Raw genomic sequence first — 15594 nt, 5'->3', positions numbered from 1 at the left:
ACTTCAAATTTACATGTGAAGGCAGCTCCAACGGAAAGGAAAATCTAACAGCAGACAGTTCTGGGTCCTAAATTATTTGTAAAGAAGTGGCAATTTAACATACGCACTATTTTCCCTCTGGAGTCCATCCAGCTCTGGCAATATATTCAACTCCTTCAAACAGAATCTCAAAAGGCTGAATTAGTTCCTTATCTATGACATCTATAAGCTATTAAAAAAGAAAAAAGGAATCTAGTTATAGAAGACTGAGATAAGTAACTAGCTTATTGGTCTACTTAAATCACTATCTTTAACAGCATACTTTTTCAGTCTTAGGTACACAGGATTAACAAAACCAGCAGTAAGTCATGGGTTACCTATACTGGTGCTCTTACACCTAACAAGTTCTAACTACAGGAATTAGCATAGTCTAAAAGTCTTCTCCCGTGAGTTTATACTAACAGAACTCTTGATAATAACTGGTAAAATCAGATTTTAATCACTTTATAGACTCTAGTATCTAAGAAAAATAATAGTCCCTAGTTCCTTATATTTTAGCTTAAAATACTATTTTTGTAATATATTAGTGAAATGGTCCTGAGAGCAAACTTTTTTCCCTTAATAGTCTAACTAACACAATTTTAAATATACTTTTTAAAAAATGGACAAAGGATCTGAATAGACAGTTCTCCAAAGAAGATATACAAATGGCCAATAAGCACATGAAAAGATGCTCAACATCATTAGCCATCAGAAAAATGTAAATCAAAACCACAGTAAGGTGCAACTTCAAATCCACTAGGATGGCTAGGATAAATAAAATGTGGTATATCCATACAATGGAATATTTTTGGGCGATAAAAAGTAGTGAAATGCTGTTACGTGGTGCCAACATGATTAGTGCTTGAAAACATGATGCTAAGTGAAAGAACTCAGACTAGATACTGTATGATTTCATTTATAAGAAATGTCCAGAATAGGCAAATACATAGATACAAAGTAGATTAGTGGTTGCCCAGGGTTGGGGGGCATGGAAAGGTTTGGGGATGATGATTAAGGGATGTGAGTTTCTTTCAGGGGTAGTGAAAATGTTCTAAAATTGACTGTGGTGATGGCTGCACAATTCCATGAATATACTAAAGGCCATTTTAAACTTTAAATGAGTGAATTGTATTGTATGTGAATTATATTTCAGGGACTTCCCTGGCGGTCCAGTGGTTAAGACTCTGCACTCATAGTGCAGGGGGCCCAGGTTCGATCCCTGGTCAGGGAACTAGATCCCACATGCCACAACTATAAAAGATCCCGCACGCGGCAACGAAGACCCCACGTGCTGCAACTAAAAAGAACTGGTGCAGCCAAATAAATAAATAAATATTTAAACTGTGTGTGTGTATATATATATATATATATATATATAAAATTATACTTCAATAAAGTTGTTAAAAAAGTCTAGCAGAGACGACTGTTTTTTAATTAATTTTGTGTGCATTTAGCTTATAAGCATCTGTCCAAATGGAAAGTAGCAGTATAAAAGAAATGAGGGATATTTAATCTACTGTCAACACAGAAGGTAACTCACCAGTCAGTAACCACTATTTAAGAAATACTGATCTGGAGAATTAACACAGGCAAAGAGGAAAAATACTGGAAAGGAGTGGTAAATATGCATATCCCCATATTCCTATCTTGGGAACCAGCAGAAAGTTTTCAAAGTAGAAAATTAGGTCAACCTGAGATCATGATCTGTAGATGTCTCAGCAAGCTCAACAAGTCCAAAAAATAAAAAAGCATATCTAGGGCTTCCCTGGTGGCGCAGTGGTTGAGACTCTGCCTGCCAATGCAGGGGACATGGGTTCGAGCCCTGGTCTGGGAAGATCCCACATGCCGCGGAGCAACTAGGCCCATGAGCCACAATTACTGAGCCTGCGCGTCTGGAGCCTCTGCTCCGCAACAAGAGAGGCCGCGATAGTGAGAGGCCCGCGCACCGCGATGAAGAGTGGCCCCCGCTTGCCACAACTAGAGAAAGCCCTCGCACAGAAACGAAGACCCAGCACAGCCATAAATAAATAAATAAATAATTTTTAAAAAAAAAGCTGCTAAAAAAAAAAAAAAGCATATCTAAAATCTCTATTGACAAACTAGTCAAATGATACAAAAAGTTAACATTTTATACTTACCCTTCCTTCAGCATCAATCAGTATTTCTGACATCTTAAAAGTGACTTTTGGATTTGCTGTGCCTTTAGAAAGAGACATAAATGAACAGTAATGCATATCCAAAATTATTCAAACGAATTTTGCCAGATCAATCCTTTTTATACTTTAGTCAAATGAGGAATGTTGCATATAGACAGGACTTTATTGCACAAGAATCTCAAAACTCCTTTTCAATTCATAATTTTTAATATGGCTATAAAAAAAAGAAGCTGAAAAACATCAAGAGTTAGTACGTAATGAAAGGGAATTCGTATCATTTCACAATTGAAATGCTGTAAATAGCAAAATGGGAAAAAATTACTAATTTATTAAGAACATAATCCCTTAAAAATCTTTATTTCCAAGCAAAGGTACTTCTTTATTCATTTCTTGAAATAATCAGTTTTGTGCACTTCCTCACCTTTGAAATAATTAAAAAGGATCAGCCTGTAATTAAAAAATCTACTTCAGAGACACTTAAACAACCCATCCTTACTAAATCTGTAAAATATCCACGTTGACCATACCTTTGGATGAATGCAGAAAGAATCTTGTTTGAAAAGTAGGAATGAGTGAATATAAATGCCAATGGAATACAGTACCTGTTTTAGGATAACGGAATGAATCTGCCCTCCTTGTTTCCAACATAGGGGACGTAACATGAATAATTTCCACTTCGGATTCATCATTTTCTTCATACAGAATTCTAAGAATTTTACTGCCACTGGGAGCTTAAAAGGAAATTAAATATTGAAAATTTAGGAGAATTATGCCAGAAAGTAATCATAATTGACCATTCCCTCTAGTATTATATCTCCCATAGTGAAAAGCAGTTTATACATAAAACATGCTGCCTTTTATGTATAGAGTATATGTACAATGTATTAGGCTAGAATGTAAAACAAATTTCTAACCAGATCAGTCAAAAAGTTTGAAAGCTACTGCTTTAGAGAGCTGTTTCTCAGCTAGTAAAATCCTTGTGAATACACCAAGAAAAAGGAGGAATTCGTGCTCTTTTTTTCTGATCCATTCATACACTAATTTGGCCATCTGTTCATGCAGACTCTAGTCAATCCTATGTTTTTTATAGCAACTCCCATTAAGGGGTGGTATTTTTTATTTTGCCACCAATGTTGCCACCAACCAGCTTCCAGATGAAAAACTGGCAAGGAGAGTTGAAGGACTTCGGGTACTGAACCACAATACACCTGTTTTTTATGAGAACTCATTATGGTGAGATATAGCCTGAATATTCTAAATAACTACTGGTGGGATCCAATCTTCATCACTTCAGAATCTATTATTCAGAATTAAGAATCTGTGCAGTTAACTAATTGGTAGTTGAATCTCATAATACTTTAATTGACCTATAATATATTATTTTGAAGCCTCTTACTTGTTTCAGCTTCTGGACACCACCAATAACCAGAATATCTATCAAATTCTTCTTGAAGAACAAAGGTAGCAACTCCAGCTGATCTGGGATCCTCTTCCATGTTGGCTAGCTCTAGACAAACATAAAGGCAAAATTATCACAGAAGTTCTCTATCTTTTCATAGGTACAAAGCAGAATGATTCCATTTATTCTGAAAGGCAGCTATAGTATAGTGGTGAACTGTGGAGCCAAATGGACTGAATTCAAATCTGGGTTCCATCATTTACTAAATGACTGACCCTGGGCAAAGCATCTGATCACGTTCCACTGCAGTACCCATTTATAAATGGGAATAAGAACCTACCTTATATGGTTGTTATGAGGATTAAATGAGTTATTTTACATAAAGTACTTAGAACAAAGCCTGAACCATAGTATGTGTTCCATAAATGTTAGTTATTATTTTCCCATTTAGCTAGGACCATGGGAAAAAGAATACATGTAAAGGGTCATGGTGACTTTTTACTCTCCTACACAGAGAAGCACATCTTTAGACTGAGAATGGGGTCTTACAGATCATGTAATTCACCATTTCTCCTCCCTCCCCTTCCTCTTATTTAACCAAAGCAGATGAGCTTTTATCTGTTTTACACTTAGGTTTCCAGCAAATAGTCTGAAGGGAACTCTTGCTTTAAAAACAAAATCTAGGGACTTCCCTGGTGGTCCAGTGGGTAGGGCTCCGCATTCCCAATGCAGGGGGCCTGGGTTCGATCCCTGGTCAGGGAACTAGATCCCACATGCATGCCGCAACTAAGAAGCCCGCACGCCGCAACTAAGAGTCCACATGTCTCAACTAAGACCCGATGCAGCCAAAATCAATCAGTCAATCAATCTAAAAAACCACAAAGCCATAATTACGTAAGATTTCATGACATGGGAAAATGTTTACAATATACTTGAATTTAAAAAAGCATATTACTAAATGACATGTATACTGATTCCATTTATAAAAGTGTTATACAAATACATATTTTTTAAAGTGTCAGGATATAAATCAAAATGTGGTCCTCTCCAAATAGTGAGACTATGAACAACCTTTTAAAAAAGAATTGCTTTATAATTTACAACATCTTAAGTGTACTGTTTACTTTGAAAAATGCATATACTTGTATAACCACATCCTATCAAGACACAGAATATTTCCAACACCCCAGAATGTTTTCTCATGCCCCTTCCCAGTCAATGTCCATTCCTGCCTCAGAAGCAACCACTGATCTGATTTCTATCACCATAGGCTAGTTTTGAATATTCCAGAATTTCATGTAAGTGAAATCATACAGTATACACTTTATGTTTGTTGCTGAGTGATATTTCATTGTATACCACAGTTCTTTTATCCATTCATCTGTTAATGGACATCTGAGCAGCTTCTAGTTGCTATTATGAATAAAGATGCTATGATTATTCTTATATAAGAATCTATGTGGACATGTGTTTTCCTTTCTCTTGAATAAAGTACCTAGGACTGGAATGGCTGGGTACTGTAAAAAATTTATCTTTAAATTTGTAAGAAACTGCCACACAATTTTCCAAAGTATCTGTATTATTCTATACTCTTACTAGCAATGTATGAAAATTCCTCTCCAACATTTGGTGTTCTAACGGGTGTGTAGTAATATTTTGCAGTGATTTTAATTTTATAGGCAAGTTTCACTGTATTATGTTCTCTTATCTGTATTTTCTGTATGTTGTCTGAAACAAATGTGCAATATGAACCAATAACCCCTTATCCAAAAATTTTGAGTCCAGAAGTGCTTAGAACTCAGAATTTGGGGGATTTTTTCATATTCATACATCTACGCATAATTATGTCACATCTCCAGCAGGGTAATCAAATACCCTGTAATCAAATATACTAATATTCCTGCAGCAAATTTAGGAATAGGCACACTAAGTAAGATTAAGATTATAAATATCCTCAGGTCAGTTCAGGTCAGGTTTTGCCACCAAATGAGTTTTAGCACCAACCTAATGAAAACTAACCTCAGTTTTCAGAGTTTCTGAATTTTGGAATTAATGATATAGCCAAAACCAGCACTCAGTTTTCTTGGATCTTTCAACTACTCCAAAGTTATACCTTCTATACTGCTTTATATTTTTTTTTTTTTTTTTTAATTATTATTTATTTATTTATTTTTTGGCTGTGCTGGGTCTTCGTTTCTGTGCGAGGGCTTCCTCTAGTTGCGGCAAGCGGGGGCCACTCTTCATCGCGGTGCGCGGGCCTCTTCACTATCGCGGCCTCTCTTGTTGCGGAGCACAGGCTCCAGACGCACAGGCTCAGTATCTGTGGCTCACGGGCCTAGCTGCTCCGCGGCATGCGGGATCCTCCCAGACCAGGGCTCGAACCCGTGTCCCCTGCACTAGCAGGCAGATTCTCAACCACTGCGCCACCAGGGAAGCCCTCTTACTGCTTTATATTTTGTTCTCCTTTAGATGTGAGACTATGTATCGCTCATTTATATCTCCCTATCACTTACTACAGACCTCAATTACTAAGATTAATTAGATGAATAAATGGTATCATCTTGTTCTCCCAATAAGATATGTCCTTTGAGAGTAGAGGTTGGTATTAAGTTACCTTTAAATTCCTCTATTATAGGAGGCAGAGAATAAACAAATGCACATGCCAACTGACTACACCTACCCCAAAGGGGACTTTCATTTGGAAACCTACTGTGAATAAGAGGGGTAAGAGTAATGTTGCTTACTCTCTACCTACCTTTCTCTCTAAACACACACTTAGGGCTTCCCTGGTGGCGCAGTGGTTAAGAATCCGCCTGCCAATGCAGGGGACATGGGTTCGATCCCTGGTCCAGGAAGATCCCACATGCTGCGGAGCAACTAAGCCCGCGTGCCACAACTACTGAGCCTGCGCTCTAGAGCCCGTGAGCCACGACTACTGAAACCTGCACACCTAGAGCCCGTGCTCTGCAACGAGAAGCCACCGCAATGAGAAGCCTGTGCACGGCAATGAAGAGTAGCCCCCGCTCACTACAACTAGAGAAAGTCCACGCGCTACAACTAGAGAAAGCCCGCGCGCAGCAACAAAGATCCAATGCAGCCCCCCAAAAGTTAATTAATTAAAAATTTTTTAAAATGGTATATTTCACATGTTCAAAAAAAAAAAAAAAGAAGCAGTACACTATTTCCCATCTTTCATTTGTATAAAAGCTTTGGAGAAAAACATACACGTCTTTTCTGTGCTTTCAGTACTGCTTAGCATTATTATAGTCACTTCAATAAAAATTAAATACTTCCACAATACAGAAAGTTTTATTTTTCCTATTATGACAAAATAACTAAGCAGGCTCTGCAAAAAGGGGAGACAAATTTTTAGGTAGTTCTTATAGTGTGTACTAGATTTTTCTGTTTGTTTTCCTAAAAACAAGATTAATTTTTTAAATTAAATTTTATTTTAATCAGAACAGTTTTCGGACTTCCCTGGTGGTCCAGTGGTAAAGAGTCTGCCTTTCAATGCAGGAGACGCAGGTTCGATCCGTGGTCGGGGAATTAAGATCCCACATGCCGCAGGGCAACTGAGCCCGTGAGCCGCAAACTACAGACCCCATGCGCTTTGGAGCCTGCTCACCACAACTAGAGAGAGAACCCGCACGCCACAACTAGAGAGAAGCCTGTGCACCGCAACGAAGAGCCCGAGCACCGCAACGAAAGATCCCGCATGCTGCAACGAAGATCCCGTGTGCCACAACTAAGACTCTACACAACCAAAAATACAAATTAAAAAAATTAAAAAAAAAGAACAGTTTTGGGGGAAATTCTGGTAGTCTTATTAGGCTAAAAGAACAATCAGGTCAGAGGTGCTACTGTTGTGCTGTCTGAAAATGACCCTTAAAACAAGGGAGCATTATATAGGTGGCACATACCAGTTATCCACTGTACTTTTGTCCTTTTTCATTTTAAAGATTTAAGTTTAAAATATAAAGATCACCCAGCATGCTTCAATTGGAAAATGTAAGCAAAAGCAAATTAAATTTTAAAAATACTTTTCAGGAAAGTAGGTTTGAAGAACTTGAATTACCATTGTGCACATAAGTAAGCCTCCTTTCTTCTCTCGTTACAATGTTGGATATCCATATATCATTGCTATGTATAAAAGCAATCCAGTCTGGATCAGCTGGGCATAATTTTGGATCCATCCGAATGTTGGGACAACTAGTCTCCACTAAATTGGGCCGTAAGGGTTGTTGCTAGAAAAGTAAACAACATTTAAAGGCAAGTATCAGGCTGATACATATTTGTTTACCAGCACCCTTCCTATAAAATGAATAATAATCCCAAGTACAATATCAACTATAATAACTGCTCTCCAGAAAAATGTACTTTCATATGCCTTAACTTATAAGAAAGGACTCATTTTTTTTCTATGAATTAATAAGCTAAGCATAACAGGAGCAGAAATAAAGACAAAATAAGAGCACTTCATAAATTGTTGTCCAAACCTGTTTAAACAGAGTAATTATCGTTTGTTACATGCTTTTATTAAACACTTATTTGACTATTTCACTTATTAAATATTTCTAATTAATTTTACCAGTATAAAATAATTTGCTCATAAAAATGTAATGAAAGCTAGAATCATCACAATTCTATCAGAAGAATAGTTCTGATATCACATTAAAATTGCCTAGAATAAAATCAAACATTTAAAACCATTTACTGAGATGAATCAAGCTTTTAGGGGAACCAAAGAGGGATTGCCCTGTGATATCATTATCTTCGAAAATCCACCTCAGCACTTACTCAAAAAATGGCACTGATGCCCTTTACTAATTCTTCCTACACAGCAAGTATTTTTAGCATTTTAAAAATTGTATACTAATGTCACTGAAAAAATTATTAACTCTTAAAATTGGAAATTAATACCCATATTTCTTGTTTTCTTTACTACTAAATCAGTAGTAAACAATTGGTGAAAAGAATTTTTTAGTTTGTTTAATTACCTTTCTGATTTGGACACAAATAACTTTAGGACCCAAAAACAGATTTATCAAGTAGTAACATCAACTTACAGTAAATCCTTGTGGCCCTCCATCTTTTACGTGATAAATTCCACTACCAGCTTGAAACAGAAATGTTCCACTTCCTTGGTGATAATCATAAGAAGCAATTCCAACTGTTCCGATGCGTTTTCTTTCTCTCAATAGTTCTTCTTCTCGAGAATACATTCCATAGTCCAGTGTTGCCTAATACAGAAAGAAAGTCTCACATTCCAGTCTTCTGAAAGGTGGCTTTTTGCTTTTAGCACTGAAATTCTAGCATCTCCAATATTATTGAGTTTACATTTTGAGTGATCCCAAAATTTGCCAGCAACTTTAAACAGATTAATTTCAGGAAGTCTGCTGAAAAATTTCTTGGTAAAGGGTCCCTAGACGATTACTGTATACATTAGAGAGCAAGAATTAAGTCTCATCACCTTGGCTTGGCATTCAAGATCTTCTACAACTTAAATGTAATATAGCAGTTCTGCATGCACTTAAGAGCAGACTCTGAAGTCAAGCAGTTTGAATCTAGGCTTTGACTCTCATTAGAAGTGTGACTTTGGGCGAGTAGTTTAATTTCCTCAAAAGTAATTTTCTTCACTTTCAAAGTAGTAATAAATCATCTACTTCAGCTTTGTGAAGATTAACTTAGATAAAAATATGTAAAATGTTTAGCACAATGATTGGCACAGAGTAAAGTTCTCAAATATCAGCTGTCATTAGTACCTTTCCACTAATTCACTAATACTGCTTTAATAAAACCTTAGGTCAGGCTTGTCACACCAATGATGTAAAACCCAATATGCGGTGTTCTGCTCCTGGCCTTTGTTCCATCACCCCCCATCCCAACCGAGGCCATTTTTCTTTCTATCCATCCAAGTTTTACTGATATCCCAAAACCTTAGCCCTAAATCAACGTTGGCCAGGAAAGTTTCCTGATCCACTATGGTGTACAGTGATCTCTTCTTTGAAATTTATATGAGTTACTATCTCTTTTACTCATTTGGCTATGGTTTTGTTTTTCACTTTTTTTCAGTATTTCTGACTAGAAATAGATTAAAAAAAAACAACAAAAACTTGAGAGCAGAATCTGTCTGATTTTTGCTTTCCTACCTAAAGCATCTGTTAAAATCTCCCTCAAAGAATATTTGTAATCAATGATTGATGATGAAGAGGGACCTTCCCAAACTAAAAATATTATTTGACACATATATAAAATTTAAAAATATATATATAAAAAAATCTAATAAGTGCTAGTTTTAAAAATTTACATCCACATCTTCCCTCACTAAGAGCTCTTTATGATAAATAAGGGGATAAATAAAGGAATGGTAAATAAGGGAAACAGACATGGTTTCTGCTACCAAGGACTAATACTATTTTATGTTATGTTATATTATGTTATTTTATTTTCTTTGGCCATGCCATATCTTGCGGGATCTTAGTTCCCTGACCAGGGATCAAACACCGGCCCCCCACAGTGGAAGCGCAGAGTCCCAACCAGTAGACTGCCAGAGAACTACCAAGGACTAATACTTTAAAAGTAGCCAAGTTCAGGGACTTCCCACGTGGTCCAGTGGTTAAGAATCCGCCTTCCAATGCAGGGGACGCAGGTTAGATCTCTGGTCAGGGAGCTAAGATCCACATATGCCGTGGGGCAACTAAGCCCACATCCGCACGTCGCAACGAAGACCCAGTGCAGCCAAAGTTAAAAATAAATAAATAAATTTTTTAAAAATAAAAAAAATAGAAGTAGCCAAGTTTATATATCCGGAAAAAACCATAATTCGAAAAGATACATGCACCCCAGTGTTTACTGCAGCACTATTTACAATAGCCAGGACATGGAAGCAACCTAAATGTCCATCAACAGAGGAATGGATAAAGAAGATGTGGTACATATATACAATGGAATATTACTCAGCCATAAAAAAGAACGAAATAATGCCATTTGCAGCAACATGGATGGACCTAGAGATTGTTATACTGAGTGAAGTAAGTCAAAGGCAAATATATGGTATCGCTTATATGTGGAATCTAAAAAAAAAGGGGGTACAAATGAACTTATCTACAAAACAGAAATAGAGTTACAGATGTAGAAAACAAACTTATGGGGCTTCCCTGGTGGCACGGTGGTTAAGAATCTGCCTGCCAATGCAGGGGCCATGGGTTCGAGCCCTGGTCCGGGAAGATCCCACATGCCGCAGAGCAACTAAGCCTGTGCGCCACAACTACTGAGCCTGCGCTCTAGAGCCACGAGCCACAACTACTGAGCCTGCGAGCTACAACTACTGAGCCCGTGAGCCACAACTACGGAAGCCTGTGCGCCTAGAGCCCGTGCTCCGCAACAAGAGAAGCCACCACACTGGGAAGCCCATGCACCACAACAAAGAGTAATGAAGAGTAGCCCCCACTCGCCACAACTAGAGAAAGCCCATGCACAGCAACAAAGACCCAACAGAGCCAAAAATAAATAAAATAAATAAATCACACAAAAAAAAAAAGAAAATAAACTTATGGTGACCGGGGGTAAGGGGGGTGGGGAGGGATAAACTGGGAGATTGGGATTGACATATACACACTACTATATATAAAACAGATAACTAATAAGGACCTACTGTATAGCACAGGAAACTCTACTCAGTACTCTGTAATGGCTTATATGGGAAAAGAATCTAAAAAAAAGTGGATATATGTATATGTATAACTGATTCACTTTGCTGTACACCTGAAACTAACACAACATTGTAAATCAACTATACACTAACAAAAAAATTAAAAAATAAAATAAAAGTAGCCAAGTTCATTGGCAGAAATGTATGTCTCCAAAATTAAGCCAGCATACTGAAAGTAAACGGTGTTCAAGGATGGCAAATACATGTGTATACTTGCAAACTTAAAATAATGTCAAGTGAAGTTAAAAATGAGACAACCTTGGAATCCTGCTAAAAATCTACCTCGTTTTTTTATATTCATTGTATCACTTTTTTATTAATGTTTAATTACATATATACATATATATGTGTATATATACATGCGTGTATGTGTGTGTTAGGCTCCAAAAGAAAAAACTAGAAAATTCAATGTTTTATTAATTCTAATCTTTTTTTTAAATTTATTTTTGGCTGCATTGGGTCTTCCTTGCTGCATGCGTGCTTTCTCCAGTTGCAGTGAGCGGGGGCTACTCTTCGTTGCGGTGCGTGGGCTTCTCATTGCGGTGGCTTCTCTTGTTGCGGAGCACGGGCTCTAGGCGCGCGGGCTTCAGTAGTTGGGGCACGAGGACTCAGTAGTTGTGGCTTTTGGGCTCTAGAGCGCAGGCTCAGTAGTTGTGGCGCACGGGCTTTCATTGCTCCGCGGCATGTGGGAACTTCCCGGACCAGGGCTTGAACCCTTGTCCCCTGCATTGGCAGGCGGATTCTTAACCACTGTGCCACCAGGGAAGCCCTAATTCTAATCTTTTTGTTTTAAATATCTTTTAAGACTGTTTCCATTGACACCAAGAGCAATTTTGAGTATATAATTATATTTTAATTTCTCCCTCTTATTCTCCCTGAACGTCATCAGATTTGATCCATACTTAATATGTCTCAGGTTTGTTTTTTTTTTTTTGGCTGCTTTGGGTCTTTGTTGCTGCGCAAGGGCTTTCTCTAGTTGCGGTGAGCGGGGGCTACTCTTTGTGGCAATGTGCAGGCTTCGCATTGAGGTGGCTTCTCTTGTTGCAGAGCATGGGCTCTAGGCACGTGGGCTTCAGTAGTTGCAGCATGTGGGCTCAGTAGTTGCGGCTCACGGGCTTCAATAGTTGCGGTGTGTGCGCTCAGTAGTTGTGGCGCATGGGCTTAGTTGCTCCGTGGCATGCAGGATCTTCCCAGACCAGGGATCGAACCTGTGTCCCCTGCATTGGCAGGAGGATTCTTAACCACTGTGCCACCGGAGAAGTCCCCTTAACATGTCTTAATGTTTAATAATCAGAACACAAGACATTTCAGAGCTAAGAAATTAACTTTCACAAGAGAACTCTGCATTTATAACTTTGTGATTATAAAATTTATTATTTGAAAGTGTATCAAGCAAGATGATAAAAAGAACCCTGAAAAAGATCTATTATGAGGAACAAGGTCAGCTTTACCAGATATTAAAAAATTAAAACATGAATAAACAAAATGAACAATGGTACAGAGCAGAAAATCCAAAATAGAAAGCTGAATATAGAAATTAATAAGAAAGAAGTGGTGGGTAAAAGATGAAATGTTAAAATCAGTGATTACTGATTTAAATTTTATCAGTTGGAATTACTGCATAGCCATATGCAAAAAGATAACACTGGATCCACTTCCCACATATTCCAAAAGGGTCAGAGATTTAAATGTTAAAAATGAAACCAACTTCCACTTCTAGCCAAGATGGAGTAACAGGGACCAGGTATGTTCTCATATCTGAAACAACTCAGAAATGGACAAAATATATAAAATCATGTTTTCAAGACACTGGACATCAGACAACAAAGGACAGCAATCCCTGAGAAATGGGAACCAAATGAGGTGTGCCTTACAGTTGTCCCAGATGTTGGTACATGGAGGGGGAAGCCAATGGGTCAAAGAAGAAATCACAGGAAATCAAAAAATACTTTGAGATAAAAGAAAACATAATATACCAAAACTTAAGGGATGCAACAAAAGCAGTGCTCAGGAGGAAATTTATAACTATAAGTGCCTATATTAAAAAAGAGATCTCAAATCAATAACCTTCCACCTTAAGGGAGTTCCCTGGCAGTCCAATGGTTAGGGCTCTGTGCTTCCACTGCTAGGGGCCCAGATTCTATCCCTAGTCAGGGAACTAAGATCCCGCAAGCCACGTGGCATAAAAAACAAACAAACAAACAAAACCTTCCACCTTAAGATACTGGAATAAAAGAGCAAACTAAATCCAAAGCAAGCAGAAGTAAGGAAATATACACATCAAATTGGAAATAAACAATAGAGAACAGAAAAATAATACAGCTTAACAAACCAAAAATTGGTTCTTTAAAAAGATCAACAAATTTTGGGCTTCCCTGGTGGCACAGAGATTGAGAATCTGCCTGCTAATGAAGGGGACACGGGTTCAAGCCCTGGTCTGGGAAGATCCCACATGCCGCGGAGCAACTAGGCCCGTGAGCCACAACTACTAAGCCTGCGCGTCTGAAGCCTGTGCTCCACAACAAGAGAGGCCGCAACAGTGAGAGGCCCGCGCACCGCGATGAAGAGTGGCCCCCCGCTTGCTGCAACTAGAGAAAGCCCTCGCACAGAAATGAAGACCCAACACAGCCAAAAATAAATAAATTAAAAAAAAAAAAAAGATCAACAAATTTGACAGATTTAGCTAGAATGACCAAAAATACAAAAAGAGAGAAGACTCAATTTACTAACATCAAGAATGAAAGAGAGTTGCTACTAACGATCTTATGGGGTTAAAAAGGATTATAAGGGAATGGTATGAATAAGTGAATAGCAACAAATTAGATAATGTAGATGAAATGGTTAAATTCCCAGAAACACACAAACCACCAAAATTGACTCAAGAAGAAACAGAAAATCTGAATTGACCTATAATGAATAAAGAGATTTGAGTTAGTAATCGAAAAGCTTCCCACAAAGAAGTCCAGGACTAGATGGCTTTACTGATGAGTTCTACTAAATGTTTAAAGAAGAATTAAGACCCATCCTTCTCAAACTCTTCTTAAAAAAAAGAAAAAGAACAGGAGCAAACACTTTCTAACATTTGATGAGGTCAGCATCACCCTGATACCAAAACCAGACAAAGACATAACAAGGAAATAAAACTACAGATCAATATCTCTTATGACTATAGACACAAAAATCCTCAATAAAATACTGACAAACTTCCAATAAAGATGTAAAAAAAAGAAATATATATATATATATAAATATAATTGGACAGTTAAATATGGTGCCCATATCTAACCTAAACAGAAGAGCATTCTAGAGCTATATGTTTAGGAAAATTTAAATTTGACAAATAAGATCAGCATTGTTGCAGAACTGCAATATTTGCTCAAACCATGGGAAAAAAAGAGAAAATTCACTCTGACAATTTTTCTTTGATAATTGGAATATTTACTCAATTTTTAACATATTTACTGGAATAATTAGGTTTAATCATCATCATCAAACAAAAAATACTGACAAACTGAATACAGAAGCGTATTAAAGGATTATACGTGACCAAGTGGGATTTATCCCAGGAATGCAAATTTGGTTCAACACATAAAAACCAACCAATGTAATACACCATATTAATACAATAATGGAAAAATGTGATCTTCTTAATAGACCCAGAAAAGTCATTTGACAAAAACCAACACCCTTTCATGATAAAAGCACTCAACAAACAAGAAATAATGGGGAACTATCTGATTCTGATAAAGGGCATCAATGAAAAACCCACAGCTAATATAATTCTTAATTGTGAAAACCTGAAAGTTTTCCCATCAAGATCAGGGGGAAAAAAGGATGTCTGCTCTCCACTACTATTCAACATTGTACTAGCGGTTCTAGCCAGGGCAATTAGGTAAGGAAAGAAATGAAAGCTTCTGGGTTGGAAAGGAAGAAGGAAAACCATCTCTATTCACAGATGACACGTGATATATAGAAAACCCTAAAAAATCTACAAAAAATAATTAGAACTAATAAATGTGTTCAGCAAAGTTGCAGGACACAAGATTGATATACGAGTATCAATTGCAATATCAACTAGCAGTTGGAAAATGAAATTAAGAAAACAACTCCATTCAAAACTTCATCAAAAAGAATAAGTACTTAGAAATAAATGTAACCAAAGAAGTGCAAGACTTGTATACAGAACACTGTAAAATACTATTTAAAGAAATTTTAAAAAATCTAAATAAATGGAAAGACATCCCATGTCCACAGACTGAAGATAATAAAGATGGCAGTAGACCCCAAATTAAGCTAGAGATTCATTA

The 15594-nt window shown here is 37.2% G+C and overlaps 1 protein-coding gene and 1 non-coding gene across 6 annotated transcripts in view; one reads left to right on the top strand and one right to left on the bottom strand.

The window, feature by feature from the left end:
- The window catches only part of DPP8 (dipeptidyl peptidase 8), a 58823-nt gene that overhangs the window by 22428 nt on the left and 20801 nt on the right, over positions 1–15594 (bottom strand). For all 5 annotated transcript variants that reach the window (XM_061182007.1, XM_061182009.1, XM_061182010.1 and 2 more), the window contains 6 exons: positions 8643–8816; positions 7652–7820; positions 3574–3684; positions 2780–2908; positions 2160–2221; positions 108–208 (listed from right to left, as the gene is read on the bottom strand). In XM_061182007.1, the coding sequence (XP_061037990.1) occupies positions 108–208; positions 2160–2221; positions 2780–2908; positions 3574–3684; positions 7652–7820; positions 8643–8816 (746 nt within the window). The remainder of the gene's footprint in view (positions 1–107; positions 209–2159; positions 2222–2779; positions 2909–3573; positions 3685–7651; positions 7821–8642; positions 8817–15594) is intronic.
- Positions 1180–1252, top strand: TRNAM-CAU (transfer RNA methionine (anticodon CAU)). Its single transcript has one exon. It is a non-coding gene; the product is annotated as a tRNA-Met (tRNA).

The sequence above is a fragment of the Eubalaena glacialis genome, chromosome 2 (genome assembly GCF_028564815.1).
Source record: "Eubalaena glacialis isolate mEubGla1 chromosome 2, mEubGla1.1.hap2.+ XY, whole genome shotgun sequence".
Taxonomy (NCBI): Eukaryota; Metazoa; Chordata; class Mammalia; order Artiodactyla; family Balaenidae; genus Eubalaena; species Eubalaena glacialis.
This window is presented reverse-complemented; position numbering and strand designations above follow the sequence as displayed.